Source organism: Astatotilapia calliptera, chromosome 16 (assembly GCF_900246225.1).
Source record: "Astatotilapia calliptera chromosome 16, fAstCal1.2, whole genome shotgun sequence".
NCBI classification, from domain to species: Eukaryota; Metazoa; Chordata; class Actinopteri; order Cichliformes; family Cichlidae; genus Astatotilapia; species Astatotilapia calliptera.
In genome coordinates this window covers 12,972,702-12,995,148 of record NC_039317.1, presented here as the reverse complement: position 1 = coordinate 12,995,148, position 22,447 = coordinate 12,972,702, and the positions used below count along the sequence as shown (strand labels likewise).

The window sequence follows — 22,447 nt, the reverse complement described above, 5'->3', positions numbered from 1 at the left end:
AACTCACTTAAAATAGGTTATAATCATAATAAGCTTCAATGTATTCTTACTAAGAGGTGTATGAATAGAGAAACCGCTCGCAGCTTTCTCTGGGAACAATTACAGAAGTTTTTTTGGCTGCACCTGGGTCAGATATAAGGGATGGCACAAACTGACATTTAGCACTGAGGATTTTGAAATGTTAGAGGGGGAAAGCTCAGTGATAAGCTGTGTGGTTTGTTATCTGGCAGGTGTTCTGCTCTGTCTTTAGTCAACACATTGCTGAGAAGGCAGACTGTCATGTCCATGCTTTCAGAATGGCCTCTCGGGCAAAAATGTTGCCCCTTCAGAGGGAAGATAAGGCTTAGAGCTTGAACGCCTTGTTTGTGTTTAACAGCCTCCAGTGCAGGTAGCTTTCCCTCTGTCAAGAAGCAGAAGTCTGGGGTAGTCTGAGAGTTAGACCTCTCCGGCCTTGCCTTGGATGTGTTGTTGGTTTTCTCTCTGGGTGTGGTTTTACTGCCAACCACTGGATGAGACCCTACAGTAGGTGTTTCTGTCCAAGTCTGAGCTGTACACAGGGCAACTGTTGGTTGTAAAAAAAGGTTGCTTCTTTTCACTCCCTGCAGAAGGAATAGACACATTAAGGCTCACACCCGTGCATGTACAGTACGTACAAGCAAACAAGCAATGATATGTAATTAGAGCATGTGCTCAAACAGACACTCGGCCGGCTGGGTGGGGTGGTCCTCAGAGATGGGCGTTTTTTTTTGGTTGTTGTTTTTTTTTTGCTTTTTAAAATGCTAGATGTCAGTTCCCAGGGAGAGGAGAGAGGAAAAGAAGGAAGGATAGGGAAAAACAAGACTTGCATAATAGGGTGTGGATGGATATTGAAGATGGGTGGCACTCAAGCAGACGCATCCACACACACATACACAGAGCAACATCAGCAGTGCCCGGCTCTGAACGCACCCAGCACAAAGGAAACGGGGTGAATGAGTGCTGGGTGTGGTGGACGCAGTTACTTTTAATGAGAGTGCAAACGGTTGAGAACCAGAACATTTGGCTATTTATTGCATTTAATATGATGTCTACAAAATCCAACATTCCACCATCAAAGCCAAATCAAAAATGAATTAAAGCAATAGGAAAAATATCTATATCTGTCTATCCATCTATATATAGAGAGAGTTTTTTTGTTCCTGCCTTATCTGGAATTTCAAGTGTCACTACTGGCCGGTGGTTAAACAAATAAGTTGTTGACATTAGGCAAATCCCGAACTAAATCCAGCCCCCCTCCCACCCCCCACCAAGAAAACTTTAATGCGATTATTAAAGTTCTCAGCGTAGATATGAGGTGCACACTCACTCGCTTTTCACATACATACACAGGTTGGCCATCCTCTTTCAGAGAAGGCGGGTACCCTTTCTTTCACTGCTGTCTCCCTGTCTCCGGTAGGAGGTTGCCATGGAAACAGGGCTTGACTGGAAACAACAGGAGAGAAAGGAAGAAATCCGCTGCTCTGCCCACCTCTCCACCACTCCTCCTTTGTGTCCCTAGTTCAAAATACCCCCACCCTCCAATCCCCATTTCCAAAACGCGATGTATTTCTAGCTAATTACAGGTTTTCCATAGGGTTCGGCGAGCTGGTGACCACTCTGCATGTCTTAGTCTACAACAACAGCAGAAACCTTTAAAAGCAAAAGCTCCAACTGAGTTACAGCATTATTTCTGTGTCCAACCCACCCCTCCAGTAATAACACCATGTCTGCTCCTAACTCTAGACCATTATTATGGGCCATTATGGCCACAGTCTCAGCTGAGAGGGCAGAGAAGGTGAAGTCCTGATAGCTTATAAAAGCACCCTGGCTTACAGTAGATGGGGATGTTGTAGACCTCAGTGGAAAATACTGTATGTCTCCGTATATTCAGTGTTTCCGGTGATTTTAAGCAAGAATAGCCTTTACAGAACCGTTAACAGTGTACATTTTTTAAGTGCTGTATTAGAATGCCCTGCTGCTAATTCTCCATCTACAGCATGTCTTTGTTTTTTCTTCTGATATTAATTTATTGTGTTATCCGGGATTTTCGCCGCATCTGTCGGCTGAAAGAGAAAGAATGGACAGAATGGCTCCAGGCTCTGGCAGCATATCTGATGAGCTGTCCAAGGGACAAGTTTTCACAGCTTGTGGAATAGATGTAACCTTACTGCGTAGCTCAAGAGACAGAAACCACTGAGCTCACTGGCTCAGAGGGTCATGGTTCAACAGCATTGTGGTCTTTTTTTCCTTGTTTTTCATGGTTTTGGTCCATGTTGTCCAAAAGGAAACAAGCACCCACATATACAGTTTGCTTGTTAATTTTCGAGGTTGAAGAAATTAGCAGCTGATCTCTTCAGGTGTTGTGTACAGGTTCGTCGCTATGATGAATAAGATTCTATTTCAGGTGTGCATACTGTATAGAGGACCAGATGCTCACAGTTGCTCTCATGCGTGCACATGTTCTTTTAAGTTGGAAACAGTAACAAATGCGCGAATGTTTTCACACGCTGCTCACAGGCAACAACAGCTAAACAGTGCTCCACCCTGTAGTCTTATCTTTGTGGTTGGAGGCAGATAGAGATTATGTGCACACGTGTGTCCTTTTCGCATGCTACTCTGTAAGTACGCAACCTCTGGGTACAGAGTCACGGTCGACTGTTCTGTCCTCCAGTTAAATGTTTCGTTTGATTGACAGCTCCTGAGAGAAAATACTGGCAAGTACTGAGGCCATCTCAACTCACGCTCAGCTACTGCATACAGTATGCTAAATAATGGCACACAAAAGAATACTTTTGGGGTTATTCGGATGAAATTGTATATAAAGGAGTTACTTCATTATAATTAGAAAGACGCACAATGTGATATGCCTTATAAGTTTACAGCGCCAGCTCCAGTTTCATGTGTCTGTCTCCCATGTCTGTGTCCCATCCTCACAGCACACATAGACCCCAACGGCCTGTCGCCAAGGCAGATCAAAAGTGACAGCGATGACGATGACCTGCCAAACGTGACCTTGGACAGTGTTAATGAGACCGGCTCTACCGCGCTGTCTATAGCCCGTGCTGTACAAGAGTGAGTATATTCATTTTTTTTCTTGAACACACGCCGGAAATCCTGGCGCTGACTTTTTTTTCTTCGCTAACTTTAAAGCCATAAATCAAATGTGGATCTCTGCCATGAGTTGGGTCGGAGTTATGACAACAAGATGCTCAGAAGTATGTGGCTTTGGTTTTTGCGTTCTTTACCAGTGACCGGTGTTAAATTTGGTTACATGAAAGTTTCAGTTTGTTCCACTGGTGCATTATTGTTAGTGCTGGGGAAAGCAAATTTATGCGAACTACTGTTACTTTGCTTTATTACTGAGCCAAATAGTTAATAATGACAGCACAGCAGAGCTCTTTATTAAAATAAGTAGCACTCTGCATTGCATAAAGGGGAAAAAAAACAGCTCACAGAAATAATGCATGAAACTTAATACACGTAAATATGTTTTATAATATAACATCTTATCATGTGTGCACGCATTTATTAGAGGCTTTTATTTTGAAAATTAAATAATCTTCAATGGATTTAATATGGTAAAATTGGAAAAAAAAAAAATCCCTTTAGTCATCCAAGCCAGTGATGTTGCAGTCTTGAATTTCTGAATAGACAGAGCACAGAGTACTAATATGTTTTTGTGACTCCCTGGAGGAGGGCGTCATTATCAGATCCATTGTAATCCTTAGCATTGTGCATTTCCGTGTGGTTTTGTAACCGCTCTTCCACTCTTTGGATGTGTCTGCGTGGGCGTGCATCTATATGCCTGTATGCATATGGCTCAGACATACTTTATGCCCTGTTCGGCCTACAGACATCAACTCCTGCCGTGCCAGTCCATCTGTGTTGAAATGAAAAGTTGACGACAGCGTATAGAATTCTTATCAGAGGGAGGAAATCAGATGCAGAGAAGCATTTGGCTCGGCCCTGTCCTTGTTGCGCTGCTGCTCATAAACCCAGAACAGTCATAATTGCCAGCCTGGGTAGACTCAAGTTAATACCCATCAGACTTTTATTTAGACTAACTGTAAGGAAAGTATTCCAGGACTCCTTGAGAATCCTGCTAATGCCGTAGCGACATTAACAAGACTGCCGGCACTCACTGTGTTTTGTAATGTTCTAGCTGGCAGGTTTGACATTGTGTACTAGATGTTGTATTGTTTGTTTGTCATCCATTGGCTGTGTGACCATCTACTGTAATTAACCTAAATCTTTTATTGTAGTTCCAAAGTACAGCACATAATAGTAAAGCTGTGGTTCAGGGGTACAAGTATAGGTTGCTGTGCTTCAGACACACACAAGCACACACGCACCAGAGGACTCAGGTTTCGATGCAGGTTATTGAAAGGGACAGGCGTGCCCCTGAGTGCCACACGTGGGCACCGGGTGGTCAGAGGAGAACAGAGGTTGGCAGGACACAACCTTTCAAAGCCCAAGCTTTCACTATGGCGATAAATCACCAGCCAGGGTTAGCATTGCCCTGCCAGGGCCTGCCCACACACTCACTTCTCTGTGTGCAAAGTGCAGACTGTGCTGTGTGGAAACTCCTGTGTGCACGCTGTGTATGTGACTGTGACTGTGCGTGCGTGTGTGTTAGTGTGAAAAAAAAGTATGTGTGCACTTCTGTAAGTATTAATCCTCCGGTGTGTGTGTGCGTGTTTTGTACTGTATGCATGCACGTGTTTTCTGCACAGTGGACAGAACAGCTGGTTCCAGAAGGAGGTCAGCCATTGTCAACAGGAACACAGACTTGCATGTTTGTCTGTGAAAAACAAAGCAGTCTGTAGTCTTCTTGAGTTACACGCCGGTTTGGCCGCAGAGAGGAAGAATGTGCGTTGTGTGTTGACATAGCACATGCACTCGATGGACATCTGCACCGCAACAGAAGCCGACTTATAAACATATCAGTCCACTGCGTCGCTATATTGCGTTTCTTTTCATTTAAATGTGTATGCCGCGCTTGTGGAAAGAGCAGCTTTACATAATTTGGCAGCCACATTTACACAAACAGTCACCCAGAGAGCATCAGAGAGGTGAGGTGTAAGGGCGGAGGACGGGAGTGCCTGCAGCCTCCAATCCAGGTATCCATATATAAATAAATGAGTGAAAGGAGAGTTGGGTAGAGAGCGAGTTTGTGTGTATCATGTGCTACTTGGTCAGCCTCCTCCATATTCATGCGTTTCCCTGGGGATCAGAGGATAGGCTATTGTGGAAGAGTGCGAGTGAAAGAGAGGAAGACAGAGAGGAGAGGTGTGTGAGGCTGGGGGCAGGGGCTTGTGTTGGGAGGGTTGTCTCTGTTGAAGTCTGGCAAGTCCCCAAGGACCTGGGGGGCCAGAGAGCAGGTGGAGGGAGGAGATGTGGGCGAGGTGAGGGGTAGTATCCTCGGACAGGTACAGGAATGCCCGGTGGGCAGTGTTCCAGCGCACACATACACAAACTTGAGCACTCCCTTTCCTGTTTTCTTGATAATTCCACCAGTGCCTTGAAGCAGGTCGTGCTGTTGCTGTGCTCAAGCCGGTGTTGTGACCCCGCTGCGGGTGAGGAGTTAGAAATATGTATTGTGCTTGTATTGTGGGAAATCCCTAATGCAGGTGACACACACTCATTCCCCATGCTCCCCGTCTTTCTGTCGTATGTGTAGAGCCCAGTGGATGCTGATGGGGAAAAAAAAAAAACCAAAAACGGGGAAACAAAGGAACAAAAACAGAGGTTAGCGCTGTTTGAAATTATTCTCAGCTGTACTTCCCATTTCTTTCTGCTACTTCGGGAGACACAAACAGACACATTCATACAAGCATTATGCTGCGGTGACTCAGGGTTCAAGGCAGAGTGAGTTTTCCTCTGGGCTCTAATGAGAAAATATAACCAATTCGCGGTCACACAAGAACTACATTATAAGCATGAAAGATCCAAAGAGATACATTTTGTGTGCTTTCTTGCATTTGGGATTATTATTAGATTTTTAAAAATGAGAAAAATTACTTTGTGCATCTATAATGAGGTAGTAAAAGTGAAGACTTCTTGTGCGTTTACAACGCTATCGTTGAAAAGCACCGAATTCCTGCCACTTTTTTTCTTGGTAAATGCTCTTAATTGACATCTATCAGATTATCAAAATAGTCATATATTATATAATAGTAATAATCAGGCAAATCGCATGACTGTACGTGTATTCATTGTGAGTGTGTAGCAGGAGCTTAAATCAGTAGGTCTAGTAATAACTCTGTCACAGTATTTCATATTCAGTTCTCTTTAAGCCTTTAACTTCTATTGCTATTTTTCAATTATGCACTGAATTCTGCTCACTGGCTTTTTTGTTGTGACCCAATTTCCTCACTTGAATCATTAAAATGTCATTTAAGTGGGATTAGAAGTTTTCCACTGTTTACCTTTATGTCACTGGTGAGCGGTGGTGAGCAATGGGCGTTCTTCTTTGAGAACTGGAACATTTCTCACTTAATTTTTTTTTTTTTTTTTTTTTTTTGCAGATGCACAAAACGTCTATAAATACTCCCACTACTGATTACACCAATCTGTCACTGAGCTCTTGAAACGCAGCAGCGTTGTATTCGGTGAAATAATTTATGATGGTTGCTTGTTCTTTGTTTTAGAAGCTGTTGTACTCAGACCTTCCTAAATTATATCATAATCATGAAGTCACTTCATGGATGAAGTCAGAATGTAAACATCCGCCTCATCTGCTCGATGGTCTGAGCTCAGAGTGTTTCCACTGGCTCTTCTCTTTACTTTCCCGGGCAGACACACACGCAGAGTTCTACAGCACCTCTGACTCTAAACGGCCCTCTAAATTTTCATCTAGATTATATGTGATGCGGGAAACTCATCAATCATTTTGAGAAAAGGAGTTTAACTCTTCGTCTTAAATTCTTCATTTGTTTTGTCATCACGTTACAGTGCGATATTCCCTGAGCTTAGAGAGTGAGAGAGAGAGAGAGAGAAATGAGAGGGGAAATGGAGTTCACTTCATATCTGACCCGTGTGCTCATTTCCTGTACAGCTTCAGTTTGGCAGTAAGCCAAGAGTAACAGGTGATCTGTATGCATTCGTGCGCTTCTGTTTCAGTGTATTTATATAGCCTGCGTATAGCTATGTGTTTATCTTTGTTGTGCGTGTATACTGTATCTGCATTTGACTGTGCTTTGGTGTAAGACAGAGAGACAGGAAGTGGGTTGTGTGCGGTGGAGACAGTTCACTGGAGGGCCTGTCTGGCAGCCCCTGTTCCTCTGACATGATTTTAGCAGTTCCTCCTCCCGCTACTCTGCTTTAATTGTACCCACTTCAACCTTTTACCTGTTTCCGAGCCTCACAGCATAAGCAGAGAACCCTGTTAAATATATCCCAAATATATCACTCCTCCCCTCTTTACAAAACAGAGATGTTCTTGTTTTCGCTCAATATCGTATCTCAGTTTTTTTCTCGCCAGTTTGCCGGCTGCGTGCACGAGTCATGTGTTGTGTAAAAAGGTGCTCACTGTTGCACAGTCAACAATCATGGGCGAGGCATGAACTTCTGACCGCCTCTTGCTGCCTTCTGGATTTCTCTCTGGGTTGTGTGCTTGTGTGCAGCGCTGCCTTCAGAACACAAAGATGACAGTACATTCAGATTAACTACAGATATGATGACTGTACTCTGCAACTGCGCTCACAAACACTGGCAAGTCAGACATGCATGTGAAACCGCACACACATGCTCACTGACACAGGCACACACTTTGCAGCATTGCTTCACAATGACAAATACAGTAGACGGTGATACTGACTGCTTGTTGGAGAGGAAATGCCAAAATGCAATGAGTACATAAATCACTCACACAGAGATTTTAAAAAAGACAAAAACTTCTTCATCTCACCACTTTTGCTTTAACAATAGTATTGGAACCATACGAATATCAGTCCTCTTACCTTACATACTTTTTCAGAGGTACTTAAGTAGAGTTGCACTGCCACCTGCTGGCAAAGCTGCTGCTCTGCCACCTTCAACGTGTCTATCTTTCAATATTCACTGTATACTGTCTTTTTTTTTGCATTTCAAAAATACATATATGTTGATTCTGTTTAGAAACGCACTACTTTTTACAAGAAAGAGATAAAATGGTTGTACTTATTGAGGGCATCAAAATCATCCACAAATCAGAAGACTGGTGGTTTGACTCCTAGAGTCTGACATGTTGAAATGTCTTTGGGTAAGATGAACCTCAAATTGTGTGACTGTGAGCTCTAGATCAAGCGCATAAAGCAAAGTGCTGTATGAACGTCTTTGTGCACTGTGTGCTTCCAGTGTAAATGCGTAGTGAGCTCTCACTAAGCACACAAAAGCACTCTGTAAATACCAGTCTGTCTTTTATCTACACACCTTTTCCTCTCTTAACACAATAACTAGTGACATTACAGCCGGTATGACGGTTATGTTTTATGTTCTTTTGGTTGCATAAAACAAAAACTTAAACCTTTTATTGCAAATCATCATCAGCTGTTCTCCTTGTTACCATCTGGCAGACGTTACAGGAGTCTGCCTGCTCGGACTACAAGACTTAAAAACAGTTTTTACCACCAAGCCATACGACACCTCAACCACAACACTTAAACACACACACTCCACAGGACGCACTCAGAAGCTACCTTGGAGCTTCACAAGTACTCTGTTTAATCTGCACTGGTCACGCCACTTTATTGTTATTAATATTTATATTTAAAAAGTGCAATACTGTAATTTTCTGCTGCTCATTCCTGTGCAATATCCCATCTGCCCTCCCGTCATATTTCTTTTCAAGATTTTCTTATTTAATCACTAGTGTACATATATTTATATTTATAGATACATATATATTTAGTCATCTTTTATCTTTTACCACGTCTCTCTAATATTTTGCTCTTTACTATTTTTCTATTTTTTTTATTATTTTATTTTATTATATTTTATTATATTTTCTTCTACTGTACCATGCTGCTGAGTGACTGCTGCTCGTCAAACACATTTCATTGCAATGTTGACCCTGTGCTAACTTGCATATGACAAATAAAACTGAAAACTGAAACTGAAATGGTAAATGGTGCAATAATGCAAGTTAAATAAACACTGCAATATTCTTCAGCAGGTTTTGAATTGAAATGCACTGCAAACTTTAATTAAAATGACTGACTTATTCTTCAAAACTTTCAACAACTGCTCTTTATCACGGAAGAAGACAAAGACATCATCAGACTCTAATAATGTTATCTGTTGCTACTTTTTGTCCTCCTTGCAGTTCCATGTCCCCGTTCAGTATCGACAGCATACGGCGTCCTCGGAGGTCGGAGTCACCGGATTCCAAAAAGAGAAGAATCCACAGATGTGACTTTGAGGGGTGCAATAAGGTGTACACCAAAAGCTCGCATTTAAAAGCACACCGGAGGACGCATACAGGTCAGTAAATCTACGTGTGAGAACAGTTGTTGTGAAATGCTGTTATTTTATTTTGATGCTGTTAAATGCTATTTGTTTAAGTCTAAGTGAGGTGGCATTTCACATTTTGAGAAAGTTACTGCTGAAAACCACTTTAGAGTTTTGACTCACAGAAGAAGAGCGTTGAGCAGCTAAACTTATTCTTATCTGTCTCATGAACGCAGTAAGACAAGACAGCATACGGCATCTTGGAACATTTTAATTACTTTTTGAGAAGGCTGAATTGTCCTTAACATGATTTATTTCATGAAAAGTGCTAAAACAATTACAGCCGTTCCTACTGAAACGATCTCCCGTTGTTGTGGACGGACACTGAAGTTATAGCTTCCTTAAATCATTTCAAGCCTCAGAGTCTGCTTTAAGTAAAAGGTGTATACGGATTGTAAATTGTATGGCTCCCTGGCACAACGTTATAGCACCACACAAGAAATTATACATTATTCTGTTCACACATTGAGAAGAACGTTACTACTCTGCACACTTTTTTTAATGGTCAAGCATTATTTAAAGAATTGGCCTCGCAGTAGAGTCGTAAAAGAAAAGAACTGTGGCATATCATGATTAAGTGCATATACACATATGGAGACCATTTATGCAAATGAAATAAGCATGTTGCGTTCATTACCCCAACCGTGTAGATCTTTGATGATTGTGACACCTCACATTATAAAATCAGTCATTTCTCTCAGGCTGCTGCAAAGCCTGACTTTTCAGCCAGCGCACTAGCTGACAAGCAGTGAACATTAAGCTGTTAGGATAATGGAAAATGCTTTTCCCTGTAAAAGGTCTCTGACCTCAGTCCACAATTAGACCTTTTTTGTATTTGACAAGGTTTCTATGGAAAAAAAAAAAAAAAAGACACATTTTGCCATCTAAAGTCAAAATTTGAGGTTATTCTCTCCAAATTTCAATTTAATTACTTGGAAATTTCAAGTTATTTTCTAAATTTTGAGTGATTTTTCTCAGAGGTTTGAGTTAGAAAGGCAACTTTTTGAGATTTGAAATTTTTCAGATAATAACCCTAAATTTTGACTTATGGGTAGCAAAGGTGTCGGCTCCTGGCCTGTTATAGAATATAGCATATCAGTTGTTTAGCCAATATACAGCAATTTGCTGTTTATTCACTGGAAATCATATAGACTTTAAAGCCAGTTTGAGGTCCAACAGTATAGACTGCTCAGAATATTAAGATAACACTTGATCAAATTCATGTTTCTTTTTTGCCGTGACTTTGAATCCAGGCTTTTGCATCATTTTGTGCTTCCACAGTCTTTCAGTGAAGACTTTCAAATTGAATATTTCCCTGTCGAAATCTGATGCGTGACTTATATGTTCCTGTAATTTTTTTGTGTTTAAATATTTTCAATAATATCTCATCAGACATCCATACCATTTTAGTGAGTTATATAGATTCTTGAAACGTGCACTACCAAAGTGGACATTAGGTTAGCAGTAATTCATGGATTATCACTCATCAAGTGCAGATTTTCCCAATTAATTTGCCGGAAATGCGACTGAACATGGACTGTGTTTTCTGACTTCCTTTCCAGGTGAAAAGCCATACAAGTGTACCTGGGACGGTTGCACCTGGAAGTTCGCCCGCTCTGATGAGCTGACGAGGCATTACAGGAAACACACAGGGGTGAAGCCCTTCAAGTGTGCAGACTGTGACCGCAGCTTCTCCAGATCTGACCACTTGGCCCTGCACCGACGGAGACACATGCTGGTGTGAATCAGACGGAGCGCGATAAAGAGAGAGATGGAGAGGTCAACGAAAAGACACACACTCACATGCATACACAGGCAGCCAGGGGAGCGGGATCTCCCTGTGAATGTTTTCAGCCGGCCTGGACGCGCACACACACACACACACACACTATCACACTCACACCCACGCACAGACACAGACGCACACATGCCCTCATCCTTCATAAGGAGAGAAGACGGAGACAGAGAAGACTGATGGATGAAGGTGCACAGAGCTTGAGGAGCACAAAACAGGGTCACTTCTGGATCCTCTTTGGTTTGGAACGAAGAGACGGCAGGATCTTTTTTGTCTTTGCTTGGAGTATAATAGGGAACTGTCTTTTACAGCACTGTTCGTAAATGTTTCACTTTGATTTTTAAGATTAACTCTTTATTTGGACAAAAAAAAGTATAATGCAATTGCAACTGTGTCTTTTTTTGTTTTGGTGTCTTTCTTTTCATTATTGTTCCAAACGGCTGCTTTTCCAGCATTCATAATGTGAAAGACCCCGTTGTAAGGAATGGATTTCCTGTGTGTGCAGGAAGAAGTTTGGCCTCGACTGGATCACGGGAACGGACTTGGATGTACCGGTAGTTGAAGTTACAGGTAGTGTTTTTTCACCACGCCCCCCTGTGTGAGTCTGATTTGTGACCAGCAGGGGGCACCATTTAATCATAAGTGGTTTCATTTTCCTGTTGGCTTCTGCTCTTAGATCTGAGGCATCCCTTGTAGAAGCTAAAAGAAGGTTGGACTTTCACCTCTCTCATCGCCTGCAAACTGTAATCAAGATAGACTCAAATGCCCACAACCCGAAAAGATCAACCTCATCAGCACCTCCACTTTTTCAGTCATTCAATGCCTGTTTTCATAAATGGAAATAGGACTTGCATATCATCGCACCAGCACACACCATTGATGATCCACTCACATGGCCGGACAACTCCAAATCTCATCAGTGCTGTTCTTTATGTTTATGTTGAGCCTCTTCAAAGCATTTATTAGAAAAAGGAAAAAAAAAATCTGGTGGATTTTGAGCTGTGATTAGCAATCAGTAAAGTGCAATCTTAAAGGATAAATATACTTCAGTATAAAAATGTTTTGTTTATTGGGTTTTGCTTCTTTTTTAATGCCTGCTTATTGCTTATGTTTGACTCAGAAAATACAACCCCTCATGTACAGTGAACTGAACAATCAGAGGAGATTTCCAGTATGTGAAAAAATAGAGGCACCTTACAGACTTTTATTGTGTCCTGACATTTCTCATTTTCTAAAAAGAAAAAGTCATTTCAGCTGGGTTTAACAGAAAAAAAAGGAATTTGTGTTGTGGTTTTGCACAGCACCGCAGCACTTGTCCATAAAATGACACTGACACCAGCTGAAGTGTTACAGGGATAGTGTGGCACCTGGTGTACAATACAGAAGAGCAATACATTCTGAACAAAGTGATGGGAAGGAACATTAAACCTCCTCTTTGTTCTGTTTGCTGATGTCAATATCCGAGGAGAAGTTCCCAGCTTGGCCACCTCCTCACGCTCTGTACCGCAACTCCCTCCGTTACTGACTGGTTTCTAATCTGATGTCTCCCAGCTGGTGATTGTCTCCACATGTATCATTTCTATTCCTGTTGTTTGTCTCAAACACAAACAAAGTCACTTGAAATCGCCTCAGACCAGATATAAGTTATGATTTATGTCTGATTTACCTGAGATTTGGTCATGTAAAAAGCAGAAAAATGCAGGAATTGCACACATGCATACACAAATACATGCACACTGTTTTTTTCCGTTCTTTTTTTCTGTGTGTGTGTTTGTATTCACAGCAGGAGTACCTTTTAGAAGCAGTTTCCGGCAGAGATATATTTATTGGAAAGCATCACTTAACCTTAATCAGGAAATTCAATTAAAAATATATTTTTATAGACCTAATAACGGACATTTTTGCAAGTATTTCCAGCGCTCTTTATGCTACGTAAAAGCTTCGGACATAAAATATCAGGCCAACCAATGTTATTCGATAATGCTGCCAAATGCATCTATTGGACCTAGGCCAGTAAAAAAGAAAAATGTTAACCTTTTCGATTACGGTACCTTGAAATCCATACACTTGCACGCTAATGCACAAACTTGGATTCCACATTCTCACTTTCAGTAAAACAGCCAAATCCAGGAAGCAATTTCCGCACGGAAGCGTGCGACGCCCTTCTCGGTTTGTTGGAGAACGCATGTTGTCATTATTTATCTGTATTGTTTGTGCACGACATTATGCCCAGTTGTATTAGCATTTTGGCAAAACCATATCAGCACCTTGTTTGTTTGTTTCGTATGATATTCAAATGATTTTATTTCAGATGTCAATTTATAAGCGAATAATCATCATCGTATTTTATCATCCTTATAATGTATTAGAGCGTTTTTATGATTGAGGGGCACGTCTTCATTTGCATATAAATCTTTCTCTTCTGTACAAAGGACATTTTGAAATGTTGTAATATATGTGATAGTGAAGATAAAACTTATTACAAAGTTCTACAGCCTGTACATACATTGGAAAAATAGGGCTTTTGATTAGTAGATGCAGGAAATACATTTATACATGTAAAGTCTTTTTTCAGAGACTGTAATTTATCTAATTTGATATACAGTGAAATGGGGCTAATGGTATTCATCATGTAAATGATCATATGTGATGTTATAGAACAGTTTGCTTTTTATTTTCTCTTTGGTTTGTGGTTAAACACATTCATGATCAAATCATTTTTTTCAGTTCCCAAGGCTGAACCAGTGTTTGCTAGAATCGACCAATTATTTATACACAGTATTAAGGTACACAATTCCCTGTGTTGCTATTTTGCTATACCCGACAAGAAATTCTACCGATCAAGCACATATCAGCGACACATGTACTCCTGTATTCAGTATATGACGTTGCATGCCTTAATACACCAATTTCTGAAAATCTCAATTTGACTTGAAGATGGTGTCTCCATAGGACAGGGTGTATTGTATTTCCCTTCAGCATCTCTTTCCTCATATTTTAAAGCATAATTTTGTTACGGTAACCAGGGTCAAAGTTATGCAATAATAATAATGACTAGTGCCTCATATCACAAACTTGTAATATCAGCTGCTCTGTGCAGAGCTTCGATTTCAGCACGCGTGCTTGGATTAATAAATTTCAAACGAGAAAACCACGAATTCTGGGGGGGAAAAAAGAAGCACAGACAACATTATGCAAGTCGGACCTCTAATGTTGAACTTTCTTTTCGCACTGAGCCTTATACCATTGTGTACAATGCAGCATCTTCCCATAACACTTTCACAGGCTGTTTATAGCACACATTATTACTTTGCTTGCAATAAGTCACTTCCTCTAAGGGTAACAAAACCGAGTTACAAAGGTCTCTTGGTGTTTCAGCTTCAACACATCAATTCAACATAGTGATTCCATGGAAGATGATGAGGAATCATACTCACAGGAAAAAAGAAAAAAAAAAAGAAAGGAAAAAAAATCCTGTGACTGGGATTCCAGCAGTCACACCTCTCTTAATGAATACTTATCTTGCAGTTTCTGTCAGTTCAATATATATTTTACTTTCTGTATAACATCTGCTTTTGATTTTCCTGGTTTTGAAAATTTAGGTAGTGAAGCCAATGCCTTTGTTTCAAGTTTGCTGATATTACGTACAGTAATCGTTGTTCCTGTATTTATGTAAAGTGAGTGTAGTGTAAATATATTCAGATCTTTTCATTCTTACCGTAAAGAAAAATGTGATATTGCTCAACATCGCTTCAAAAAGGGAGATTCTGCTCATGGAATTCCACATCTGTAACAGAAATTTTTAATCCTGATATTTTTCAAAACTTCAACAACAGATGTACTCTTTTTTTTTCTCCTGTTACACTTTTTTTTGCTTCCTTTTCTCCGAGAGTTGTTTAAGTATCCAGTCAGTGTTTTTGCCTTTTTCTCTGTATTTTTCATATGGATGGAGCTGTGAAATTAAAATAAGTTCAAACATATACATGTATATTAATATGAATGGAGGCATGAAGGTTAATAAAGTTGCATTTTGTATGTAACAGACTGGGACGGAGCCAGTTGCTATCTATGACTGAGATGGGTGGAATGTGGTTTCGGTGTCACTTAGACATCCGAGAACTCCCATTCGCTGGCATTCGGAAAACTAATCTCGCTATTAGGGAAGACGTAGCTGAACAACAGTACAGTGGTCTGTACGCAAAGTTCATCGGACCGCTACTGGAAGCGGAAAAAGACGTTTTGAATCGTCCAACTAAAACATTGTGTACCTCGGTGTAATATCACATGCTTTGTTGTTCTTATGTAGTATCAACAAAGAGTAGTATTTTAAGACCTGGTATTCTCAAACAAGCCTTTTCTGAGAAAAGGTTTCAGCTAAAAGAATGCACCCTGTACTTCCTGTCCTCTGCTCTATTATAACGAGGTCTGGATGAATGTTTCTGTCAGGCAGCAACGGATTGAGATGATTACAATCAATTCCCACTCCACTAAGCATTTTACTGTGCAGGATCTCACCTGAATGATTTATCACTCACTAGAGTCTGAGTTATGTGGGCTTTACTGTACCGTAAGTAATGTAAAGCACTGGGAGGAGGGCTGGGGGGGGGGACTTACACTAGTAAATAATCCTCAGAAGAGTTCAGGAGTTCCTCTGCACCCAGGACAAGCTCAGACACCTTCTGTGGCTTTTACAGGTTCTCCTGGTACTTTTTGCAAAAGCTTTGCTATGACTCATGTTAGGGACACCTTCCAAGAGAAACCAAGAAAATGACTTGTTTTGTTTTGATTACACCAGATTGTTAAAAAGGAAAGTCATGAATCGGGGTGTGGTCTGGACTAATTAGCAAATTCCAGAAAAACTGGCTCCTCCAGCTGGCAAGTGTCCTTGGGAAAGTTAGACAGACTACAAAGGTGCTACATGAGTTCTTTTTATTATCCTTCTAAAACTATCTGTATTTTCAGCTTGTAACTTAAAAAATAATGGTGTCAATGAGCCACCTTTAATCTTTTTCCCTCCTATTTTGCATAAAAAGCAGAATTTCTAAAGCAAAAACCGATCAACATTGCCATGCCTGTTTTTGTGCTATTTCTTATTCAATACCAGCAAGGTTCACTGAAAGCAAAAGCTGTGGTGTAAAATTATATAATAACGTGCAATATTCCCGCTTTGCAAGCAACAAAAGATTAGCATTAGCCAGCGTTTTCTCCAGATTTAGCATGGAGACATATGGCTAGAGTAAACCTTTTAAATGTTGTGAATAAATTATCAGACATTTCAAAAGTTAATATTCAACACAAAACATCTTTATTTGCACCGTGAGGGACACACAGCTCCATTGGACATTTGATCAGTTTAGGCTACATGTTAATGTTTCAGCTTTGACACAAACCTCTGACCTTTGTGCATATTTATTTATTCAACAGTATTGCAATAATTCGCTGCGCTTCTTTCTTGGCTGGATAAACTCGTAACAGCGTCGACTGTAGCGGCGTAATCTAATCCTTTTTGTACTTTGTAAAACAAAAATAAACAAACCTAATTTATTTTAAAAAAGGAAAATTTTAAACTGTAATACAATCCAAAAGAAATACATGGTTCTTTTTTATTTTTATTTTAAAACAGCAGATACAAAATATATACATCTTAAATAACAGAAACTTTAAAATTAGTTTTTGCTAAGCCATATTCAAATTTGGTCAGGTAATAGAGATTTCTATTAATGTTACATTGTGGAAATTAAGAGGAACATAGTCGATGGTTTTAACAGGCAGGGGCAGCTTCGTTTTTCATTCATTCATTCATTCAAAAAAAACAGCAACAACTAAGCAGTTAAAGGCACTTTCAAAAAGGTGTTTGATATTTGGAGAGAAGTCAAAGAAACCATCAACTTTCATAGATGTTCACACTGAAAACATTAAGTGTCAAATTGTTTTGATTTCTCCACGATGACAACGGACAGGAGAGAGAAAATAAATGTTCCCAAAGATATTGTAAATTGTTTCAGCACTTCGAATTCCTAATATAAAATGAGATCTCGCTGAAAGTTAAACACCACAGTAGTGGAAAGTGTTCACAGAAATCCTAAAATCAAGATGCAACATTTGGATTCATCTGCTGCACTTAGAAAAAAAAAAGACAACCCTCTCTGTAAGGACCATGTGTATGTTACAGTGTCAGAGCACAGATAAAGATCATTCACCGTGCTGGTCATTCAACGCTTAATATCTCATACCAAGTGTCCTCATGTTGTAAGCAATGCAATCACCACATGGCTCACAAACAATGCCCATCACCCCCTCAATGTTTATTCTTCCTGCTACCGCTTCAGAAAACTCTGCAACTTGCTTTCCTGCAACTTTAACTTAAGTGCTTTCACTTTCTATATTACACAAATGCACAACCAACCCTTTGACCTACTAGCTGCAACAACATCGTCCTCCCTCCGGCTAATAGCATACATAGATATCTGCACTTACAGTGTAGCAGTTTGCAGCATACTAAATAAATGCCCCTACGACACGTGAGTGATATGATGTGTACAATGAAAACACCTAAATATAAAATTTAAATTTCAAAATGTTTTTGTGTAGAATTAAAATAAAATCTTAAAAAAGATACATTATAGTTATGTTATTACATTATGTTTTTTTTTTTTTGTTCTTTTTACTAATACCTATGCAAACATCCCCTAAACTGAGGCATTTGTGTGGAAAAAAAATAAGGCAACCATAATATTTGATCTTTTTTACATTATTATTATTCGTATTTGTGGGCCAGCACTGCTAAGATTATCTGCCCCTTTTGGAGTGAGTGAAATAAGTTTCACAGTTTTTAACATGTTTATTTGCTGATATGCATATGATGGTATTTTGTCCAAAAAAAACAAAACAAAACAAAAAACAGGAAAGGAAGATTGATGTTTTTATAGGAAGAGGTTTCTAGCTCTGGTGTCTCTTCATGTGCAGGGCCAGGTGGTCAGAGCGGGAGAAACAGCGGTTACACACTCCACACTGAAAAGGCTTTGCCCCGGTGTGTTTCCTGTAATGGCGTGTCAGCTCATCAGAGCGGGCGAAGCGCCACTCACATCCCTCCCAGGAACAGTGGTACGGCTTCTCACCTTCATCGGGAAGAAGTTGAAGAATAAAGGTAGCCAGTCATTATATATTTAAATATATTTGAATTCCTTCAATATTTAATGTTATGCAAGAAAAAAAACCAAACTACTCCATCCAATTAAAAAAAACAAACTCACACTAAGCCACAACTGTGAGTCATAAATCACACCATGTCCTGTCGTCGTCCCTGCTCTCTTTATGAGAGCTGCGGGTTTATGTGATTTGACAGCAGTGAGATGTGGGCCAGGTCTGTCAGCAGACAGAATGCATCTGCAAGCCAAGTGCAATTTTTCTGCCTGGCAACGTCACCAATTTCATCCAAAAATAAGAAGTGCAACTCAGAACATTTTACCTGTGTGCGTCCGCAGATGAGCCTTTAAGTGAGATGACTTTGTGTATACTTTCTGACAGCCTGTAAAAACAAACAGACAGAGCACATTAAGTACTTGCATTTTATATCTTTTTTAATGTTGACAAAATTTAAACTCAAATTAATTGTTGTTATGGAGACCGAACAGAAGTCTTAACCTGGGACGTCACAGTGGTGAATCCGCCGTCTCTCCAGATCAGGATTATTCCTTCGATTGTACTTAACTGGAGCCGACTGAGCCAACACCGGGGACAGCGGGCCAATACCCGACGTTGTTTGAACTGGTGTCAGGCTTGAACGCTGTACTGGTCCAGAACCTGAACTTTGGATGAATCCAGACGTGGAAATTTGATCTTGGTTTTGGATTGGAGCTATGCTGGGTGTCTGTCCAAGGTCAATGGAATTGTGGGTCTCAAAATTTAACTTAGAGGCGATGCTGGCTTCGTAGGATGGAGGTGGGGAGAGGTTGTGAAGGACTCCTTTGCCCCTGTCTGGACTTGAGGGCTCAGAGTTTGGCGGAGAAGGTGGCAGATAGGTTGATCCTGGCTGATGGCCCACGCGTCGATTAAATGAAAAACATTCGTTCTGCAAGCTGCTCGCAGGTTTCGTAGAATTCGGGACTGGGCCAGCATGAACATTCCCAGTGGGAATGCTTAACGGGGCTATGGGGATGGGGTTCACCTGCGAGCTGTGAATGAGCTGTTCCAGATCAGAGTTCAAAAGCTGAAATAGGGGAACGTCCTGGAAATCTGGCACTTCCTGCTTGATGACGAAGTTACCACTTGCAGTGTCAGCTGCGCAAAAAAACCCTGGGTATTCAGAGACTGCTGGCGATACTCCGCTCCCCTGGCACGCGGGATGCATCAGAGAGTTTGTTGGCTCGGTTTTGATCTGTCTGACAGTCCTGCAAAGGCCTGGGTGCAGATATGTGACATCGGGAAGGAGCAAACTCATGCTGACGCTGTAAGGGGAGGCAAAGTCCTCAGTGAAAGGTGGCTCTAGAGCCAGGGTGCTGTCTCTGCACATCATTTTGGAATTTACTACATCCTGTGGTTGTGAATACAAATAGCTGTCCATCTCGGATTTACCCTGGGAGAGGCAAAACAGAGGAAAATGATCAGGTGAGTCGTAGCAAGATTGTTACTGTGGATGTAAAGACAGCAGAATAGGAAATACAAGTGTTGTGCAATTGATTCAAGCTCACTAATTGCTTAGTTTTAGGACATTTTTCATTCAGATTTATCAAGGTCAGCACTCATCATGCACTCATCTGTTTATATCATTATTTCTTTGGACTTGGAGAAATATTAATTGGGGCAAGAGTTAATGAAAAATCAGAGACATTCAGAACTTCCCATTATTGCCCATTTAAGGTACTAGAAGTCTGACAATAACAAAAGTAACTGACGTAAATTAATCTGGGATGCATGCTGGGGCCTACTCGTGTGCACCCATCCACATCAAAGACGCCCCCACCACCCCCTCCCTACAAGCAGCAGACGCCCTTCTAAAACACTCCAGGCTAAGCTGTTTCAGAATACATGGCTGAAATTAGAACATGCAGTTGCTCTGCACGGCAATGCATCTTCCTCAGGAGTTGTTTCAGGAGCGGGAGCAACGCGTCACATCCCAGCCATGTCCTGTTTGCAATTCCCCCTCTTAACAGTTAGTAAATAGCAGCATCGATGCAGAGGTTAAAAGCCCAGGATTTAGCTGTAATTACACGGGCCTTCCTTCAGTATCGTGGGTCACATCTTTAAATGAAAACAGCCTTTTTTTCTTTCTTTTTTTTTTTTTGCTTTGATCAGCAACACACTGTAATCCTGCGTTAAACCTGCTGACACCAGTAAAGCCTGTGATGCTGAGAGGCAGACGGGGAAAGAAAATAATAATAATAATACGAGCCCCTACCAAATTGTAATCGTGGAAGGAGGAAGTTCCCGGGATGGCATCCCTCGTGTTACAGAGCACTTGTCCATGATCTTCACCTCTAAGACCGTCGGATGTCAATGGTGCGGAGGTTTTCTGGAGGAACTGCGCGTCCTGCCGCGGAGCAACCCAAACATTATTATTCCTCACGGCAGCGGCCATGCAAGCAGAGATTCTGGGCAACTATCCGAAATCTTTAGCGAATGAATGCAGCATAAGTGTTCTTTTGTTTCGAAGAAATCTGTAGCAGGAAAACGGCAGCTGTCAAACGCTCATTCTCCCTATTTTGCGCTGGCTTGTCAAATTACGCAACTGCGTGATATCAGCGCGTCTGCAGGGCGGGGCTGAACATGTACAAAATAAACAGGGCAACCAGCCGATCGCGATACACCTAGTGTAATGAATACTGTGGTTGTGTGATGGGGTGAAATGGCAGAGGGTGGAAATAACGCCAAAACTCTTGGGGATTAGTGATTAAAGAGTCACTTGCGAGAGAATAAGGTGTCAAGTGTTTGTGAGCATGAAGGAGCGGTTTACAGGCGCAGTTCGCAGACATTAGAGTAAAGTGAGTCAGTGACTCGTTGATGGAGTCGGTGCAGAACCCCGCAGGGTCATACTTAAAAAGAATGCTTTGCTTCTTACGCTTTTATAAAAGCTGCAAGTTTTTCAAACTGGACACAGACTTCTGAGGGGAAATATTTTATTATACACATGGTTTTCTTTTCTCTCTCAAATTTCAAAGGAAATTCAGCAATCTTTTTAACTCTAACATCCCCACAGATAGAGTCAAACTGGTGAGTTCTCTGCGTCTCGCTTCGCCAGTAGTTTCGCTCTAATTTCTTCACGCACTCTCTGATTTTGTTCAGAGACAGAGGATCCTGCAGGCTTGTGTCCTGGTGTGGCATGTTAAAAACGCCACTGCAGTGCAGCTGTCTGTCAGGACTGCATACTTGATGCCAACATTCCTGAGCCAGCGACGAAGCCTGCGCGCATATACAGGCTACGCATGTTTCCATCAAAATAGCTCAGCATTTCAATCAAATGCAGCGTACGCCATTGTGCGTTTTAGCACCGATTAACTGTACTGTACTTTAACCTGCAGGTGTTTGAACTTCGTCCTGCGGCAATCCCTGCTAAACTTCCAGTCCTGTATTCATTTTGCACTCTAAAGACTTGGAAATGTGACCCTGGAGGAACTTGCTTTTGTTCTTTACTGTATTTTCTTGGATTTGGCCCAGAAATAAAGGAGATTACAGCCTTCAGCCCACTCGAGATCAGTGACAGCAGCTTTATAACTCAGCTTAACAAAACAGAATTGACTTGTCGACCACCCCACACACACCCCTCATAATACACTGTGTATATTATGCTACCTATGATGGTTCCACGGGAGCATGCTTGAACTGGAAATATGGGTGTGCCACAATTTGGCACAAACACACATATATATATATATGTACTCACACACACACACACACACACACACACACACACACACACACACACACACACACACACACACACACACACACACACACACACACACACACACACATATATATATATATATGAAACCTCAGTGTGTGTTAGGATTTCTTTTAATGTGACATTTATTGCCACTCCCATCCACTTTCACCTTCAGGCAGTTTGAGTCCTCTTATTAAAATGTTGTAACTACACCCATTGCAGGCTTGACTGAACATGCTTTAAATATGAGAATCGCTCGGGTT

General features: G+C 41.1%; 2 protein-coding genes across 2 annotated transcripts in view; one reads left to right on the top strand and one right to left on the bottom strand.

The window, feature by feature from the left end:
• The window catches only part of klf12b (Kruppel like factor 12b), a 36,597-nt gene extending 23,562 nt beyond the window's left edge, over positions 1-13,035 (top strand). Inside the window, 3 exon segments of the mRNA XM_026143745.1 lie at positions 2,955-3,090; positions 9,323-9,480; positions 11,070-13,035. Coding sequence (XP_025999530.1) covers positions 2,955-3,090; positions 9,323-9,480; positions 11,070-11,251 — 476 coding nt within the window. The 3' untranslated portion in view covers positions 11,252-13,035.
• Positions 13,036-16,584: 3,549 nt separating this feature from the next.
• On the bottom strand, positions 16,585-21,017 carry klf5b (Kruppel like factor 5b). Its single transcript, XM_026143744.1, has 4 exons — positions 20,700-21,017; positions 18,947-19,877; positions 18,771-18,830; positions 16,585-18,420 (listed from the first exon to the last, which is right to left on the bottom strand). Exons 1-4 carry the CDS (start codon positions 20,877-20,879, stop codon positions 18,242-18,244), a joined length of 1,350 nt encoding a protein of 449 aa, XP_025999529.1. The 5' UTR covers positions 20,880-21,017; the 3' UTR covers positions 16,585-18,241.
• Positions 21,018-22,447: the final 1,430 nt, after the last annotated feature.

Bases quoted from the DNA above. Each gene is read 5' to 3' on its own strand.
- klf5b (XM_026143744.1), bottom strand. From the start codon at position 20,879: ATGGCCGCTGCCGTGAGGAATAATAATGTTTGGGTTGCTCCGCGGCAG. The intron at 19,878-20,699 runs GTAGGGGCTCGT...TGCCTCTCCCAG, and splicing joins CCTTCCACGATTACAATTTG to GGTAAATCCGAGATGGACAG. The intron at 18,831-18,946 runs GTTAAGACTTCT...TTGTTTTTACAG, and splicing joins TCACCACTGTGACGTCCCAG to GCTGTCAGAAAGTATACACA.